Source organism: Scomber japonicus, chromosome 6 (assembly GCF_027409825.1).
Source record: "Scomber japonicus isolate fScoJap1 chromosome 6, fScoJap1.pri, whole genome shotgun sequence".
Taxonomy (NCBI): Eukaryota; Metazoa; Chordata; class Actinopteri; order Scombriformes; family Scombridae; genus Scomber; species Scomber japonicus.
This window is the reverse complement of record NC_070583.1, coordinates 36,067,416-36,073,167: the sequence shown is the minus strand read 5'-3', so window position 1 is coordinate 36,073,167 and position 5,752 is coordinate 36,067,416. Positions and strand designations below refer to the sequence as shown.

The window sequence follows — 5,752 nt, the reverse complement described above, 5'->3', positions numbered from 1 at the left end:
TGTAGTATGCAGTATTACAGTAAAAGTACTGCAGTATTATGAGTGATGTAGTATGCAGTATTACAGTAAAAGTACTGCAGTATTATAGTGATGTAGTATGCAGTATTATAGTTAAAGTACTGCAGTATTATAGTGATGTAGTATGCAGTATTACAGTAAAAGTACTGCAGTATTATAGTGATGTAGTATGCAGTATTATAGTGTTGTAGTATGCAGTATTACAGTAAAAGTACTGCAGTATTATAGTGATGTAGTATGCAGTATTACAGTAAAAGTACTGCAGTATTATAGTGATGTAGTATGCAGTATTACAGTAAAAGTACTGCAGTATTATGAGTGATGTAGTATGCAGTATTACAGTAAAAGTACTGCAGTATTATAGTGATGTAGTTTGCAGTGTTACAGTAAAAGTACTGCAGTATTATAGTGATGTAGTATGCAGTATTACAGTAAAAGTACTGCAGTATTATAGTGATGTAGTATGCAGTATTACAGTAAAAGTACTGCAGTAGTATAGTGATGTAGTATGCAGTATTACAGTAAAAGTACTGCAGTATTATGAGTGATGTAGTATGCAGTATTACAGTAAAAGTACTGCAGTATTATGAGTGATGTAGTATGCAGTATTACAGTAAAAGTACTGCAGTATTATAGTGATGTAGTATGCAGTATTACAGTAAAAGTACTGCAGTATTATAGTGATGTAGTATGCAGTATTACAGTAAAAGTACTGCAGTATTATAGTGATGTAGTATGCAGTATTACAGTAAAAGTACTGCAGTATTATAGTGATGTAGTATGCAGTATTACAGTAAAAGTACTGCAGTATTATGAGTGATGTAGTATGCAGTATTACAGTAAAAGTACTGCAGTATTATGAGTGATGTAGTATGCAGTATTACAGTAAAAGTACTGCAGTATTATAGTGATGTAGTATGCAGTATTATAGTTAAAGTACTGCAGTATTATAGTGATGTAGTATGCAGTATTACAGTAAAAGTACTGCAGTATTATAGTGATGTAGTATGCAGTATTATAGTGTTGTAGTATGCAGTATTACAGTAAAAGTACTGCAGTATTATAGTGATGTAGTATGCAGTATTACAGTAAAAGTACTGCAGTATTATGAGTGATGTAGTATGCAGTATTACAGTAAAAGTACTGCAGTATTATGAGTGATGTAGTATGCAGTATTACAGTAAAAGTACTGCAGTATTATAGTGATGTAGTATGCAGTGTTACAGTAAAAGTACTGCAGTATTATAGTGATGTAGTATGCAGTATTACAGTAAAAGTACTGCAGTATTATAGTGATGTAGTATGCAGTATTACAGTAAAAGTACTGCAGTATTATGAGTGATGTAGTATGCAGTATTACAGTAAAAGTACTGCAGTATTATGAGTGATGTAGTATGCAGTATTACAGTAAAAGTACTGCAGTATTATAGTGATGTAGTATGCAGTATTACAGTAAAAGTACTGCAGTATTATAGTGATGTAGTATGCAGTATTATAGTTAAAGTACTGCAGTATTATAGTGATGTAGTATGCAGTATTACAGTAAAAGTACTGCAGTATTATAGTGATGTAGTATGCAGTATTATAGTGTTGTAGTATGCAGTATTACAGTAAAAGTACTGCAGTATTATAGTGATGTAGTATGCAGTATTATAGTGATGTAGTATGCAGTATTACAGTAAAAGTACTGCAGTATTATAGTGATGTAGTATGCAGTATTACAGTAAAAGTACACAAGCTTTGAATGAGAATAAAACACTTTGATCACTGTTGATAAAATGGTGTTTATTGATTATTGAAGCTTCAGATTGTTGACACATCCAATCAGTAAAGTGTGATCAATGATTTCATGTTCAGATTGACTTCATCCACACAGTCAGTTAGTGTAACCCAGAATGTCAGCTATGTACAAGAACATCATTAATGATTATTATCATGATCATTACAGTTTGATTGAACATTTCTTTATGAATTTACAAAGTGATGAGAACAAAATATCTGTGATGAAGGAAGTTCTGCTGTTTTCTCTGTTTAAGAAACAACAGACACAAATACATCAATACAAACATGAAACTAACATTTAGAACAAAGAGAAGTTCACATTTCCATCTGAAGACATGTCAGTGAAGGTTAAAAACATGGTGATGAGCAGTGAGAGCCTCCATGGATAAAAACACACAGGAAAAAGTCACATTTAAAGAAACTGAACATATAAACGACACATACATAAAGTCAACAAAGTGTTGAATATCACTATTAGCATGTCAGCCGATCTCTGAGCAGCTCAGAAACATGGAGACAAAAACATGAAGAATTACAACATCTGACACATGAAGTCTGAAATGACTTCTGTCTATTTCACTTTACACAACTCAGCTGCTCCTGGATAAACATAAAGTCCAGCATAGAGAGGCTGAGTGAATGTGGTCTGGACTCTGTGGAGGAGAGTCATGGTTTCAGAGACGCTGTAGAAGGACAGAATACCTGCTCTGTGATCCAGGTACACTCCGACTCTGGAGGAATCAGGACCTGAGACGGGAGTTTCAATGTTGTTGAACCAAAATACATACCTGTTAGGGTAACAATATAAAGACCAAGATTTGTCATTACATCCAAATACAGAATCATTTCCTGCTCTGCTGATATTCTTGTATGCGACTGCTACATGAACTCTTCCTTCTCCTCTCCTCTTCACCTCCCAGTAACAACGTCCAGTCAGACTATTTCTACTCAGGACCTGCCACCATTCAGTGAATCTGTCTATGTGACAAGAATAAGACTGTTGTTGTCTCGTCCATCTTACTTTTCTGTTCTCATCAGATAATAACAGATATGTGTTTGCTGTGTTTGGATCCAGAGTGATTTCACGTGAATATCTTAAGAAATCAGCTCTGGTCTTGGGTTCTGGCTCTGGTTCTGGTTCTGGCAGTAAAACGTCCACTCCAGTCACTGCCGCTGAGATATTTGTCCATTCGTCCCTCAGGATGTCCTGTAGTTTATCTCTGAGCTCTGACACAGCTGCTGTCACATCCTCAAAGTATCTGAGAGGACGGATATTGATGCTGGATGAGTCTGTAGGTTCACTGAGTTGTGACACTGAGGGGTAGTTGTGTAGAAACTGGTTGTGATCCTCTGTGTGTGAGAGCTGCTTCAGTTCAGCGTCTTTCCTCTTCAGCTCAGTGACCTCCTGCTGCAGCTTCTCCTGAAGCTCTTTGACTCCACTCACTTCAGTTTCCTGCTGGGATCTGATCTGCTGCTTCACATCAGAGCTTCTTTTCTGGAGGAGACGGATCAGCTGAGTGAAGATCTTCTCACTGTCCTCCACTGCTTTATCAGCAGAGAGACTGACGGCCTCCACCTCCTGTTGAAGCAGCTTCACATCTTTCTCTCTGTGCTGGATTCTCTGCTGGATGTTTAATCGACTCACCTCGCGCTCTCTCTGCCTCTCAGTCCTTTCTGCTGTAGCTGGGACTGTGTCGTGGCCTTTATGTTCATCCATAGTGCACAGATAACAGATACACTTCTTATCTGTACGGCAGAATATCTTCATCACCTCATCATGACGAGAGCAGATGTTCTCCTGGAGCTTCTTGGAGGGCTCCACCAGCTCGTGTTTTTTAAATGTAGGTGATTCATAGTGAGACTGGAGGTGATTCTCACAGTAAAAGGCCAGACACACCAGACAGGACTTGAAGGCTTTCAGCTTCCTCCCAGTGCAGACATCATAGGCCACATCTTCAGGTCCAGCATAGCAGTGATCAGCAGGAGCAGCTTGGAGTCCAGTCTTCTTCAGCTGCTCCACTAATGCTGCTAACATGGTGTTTTTCTTCAGGACAGGCCTCGGTGTGAAGGCCTCTCTGCACTGAGGGCAGCTGTAGATCTTCCTCTGATCCTCTCCATCCCAGAATCCTTTAATACAGCTCATACAGTAGCTGTGTCCACAGGGAATAGCCACCGGATCCTTCGGTAGGTCCAGACAGATCACACAAGAGAAGGATTCTTGGTCCAGCTGATCTCTCTGTGCCATTTCAGCTCTCAGAGGCAACGACTGTCTGAGTTTCACTTTCTGTTTGATCATGTGATCCTGCAGTGAATGCAGCCTGACAGCTCTGTGCTGCGTCACATGTTGGTTACACCCATCTACAAACTGTAGCTCTGAAGGGAGAGAACAAGGAACTCTGATCCCAGAGTGGAGCTTGTTGTGTTTAAAGAACAGGGACGGTTATCAGGACGAGGAGCCGCACTGTGGATTCAAACTGTGTTTCCTCATTTACAGTAAAGTCTCAGTTAAAAGCTGCTCAACATTTAACTTTACTGCTATGTACAAATACTCCATTACAAGTAAAAGTACTGCAGTATTATGAGTGATGTAGTTAAAGTATTACAGTAAAAGATTAGAGAAAAAGTCCAAAAACTGAAAACACATTTGTGTATCAACACTTTGTTTTTTCTTCTCTCACCAGCCGTCACATTTATCTGCTGACTCTTTGGAGGGGCCCCACCCCTAGGTTGGGAACCACTGGACTAAACTTGCTAACCGTATATAAAGAAGTATAAACTAGCTAACTGTATATAAAGTAGTGTAAACTAGCTAACTGTATATAAAGTAGTATAAACTAGCTAACTGTATATAAAGTAGTATAAACTAGCTAACTATATAAAGTAGTATAAACTAGCTAACTGTATATAAAGTAGTGTAAACTAGCTAACTGTATATAAAGTAGTATAAACTAGCTAACTATATAAAGTAGTATAAACTAGCTAACTGTATATAAAGTAGTGTAAACTAGCTAACTGTATATAAAGTAGTATAAACTAGCTAACTGTATATAAAGTAGTATAAACTAGCTAACTATATAAAGTAGTATAAACTAGCTAACTGTATATAAAGTAGTATAAACTAGTTAACTGTATATAAAGTAGTGTAAACTAGCTAACTGTATATAAAGTAGTATAAACTAGCTAACTGTATATAAAGTAGTGTAAACTAGCTAACTGTATATAAAGTAGTGTAAACTAGCTATCTGTATATAAAGTAGTATAAACTAGCTAACTGTATATAAAGTAGTGTAAACTAGCTAACTGTATATAAAGTAGTGTAAACTAGCTAACTGTATATAAAGTAGCATAAACTAGTTAACTGTATATAAAGTAGTATAAACTAGCTAACTGTATATAAAGTGTAAACTAGCTAACTGTATATAAAGTAGTGTAAACTAGCTAACTGTATATAAAGTAGTGTAAACTAGCTAACTGTATATAAAGTAGTATAAACTAGTTAACTGTATATAAAGTAGTGTAAACTAGCTAACTGTATATAAAGTAGTATAAACTAGTTAACTGTATATAAAGTAGTATAAACTAGCTAACTGTATATAAAGTAGTGTAAACTAGCTAACTGTATATAAAGTAGTATAAACTAGCTAACTGTATATAAAGTAGTATAAACTAGTTAACTGTATATAAAGTAGTATAAACTAGCTAACTGTATATAAAGTAGTATAAACTAGCTAACTGTATATAAAGTGTAAACTAGCTAACTGTATATAAAGTAGTGTAAACTAGCTAACTGTATATAAAGTAGTATAAACTAGCTAACTGTATATAAAGTAGTGTAAACTAGCTAACTGTATATAAAGTAGTATAAACTAGCTAACTGTATATAAAGTAGTATAAACTAGATAACTGTATATAAAGTAGTATAAACTAGATAACTGTATATAAAGTAGTATAA

General features: G+C 35.9%; 1 protein-coding gene across 1 annotated transcript; it reads right to left on the bottom strand.

The window, feature by feature from the left end:
- Positions 1-2,371: 2,371 nt before the first annotated feature.
- On the bottom strand, positions 2,372-4,069 carry LOC128360969 (tripartite motif-containing protein 16-like). The gene has a single exon (XM_053321535.1). The coding sequence runs from the start codon at positions 4,043-4,045 to the stop codon at positions 2,372-2,374; it is 1,674 nt and encodes a 557-aa protein (XP_053177510.1). The 5' UTR covers positions 4,046-4,069.
- Positions 4,070-5,752: the final 1,683 nt, after the last annotated feature.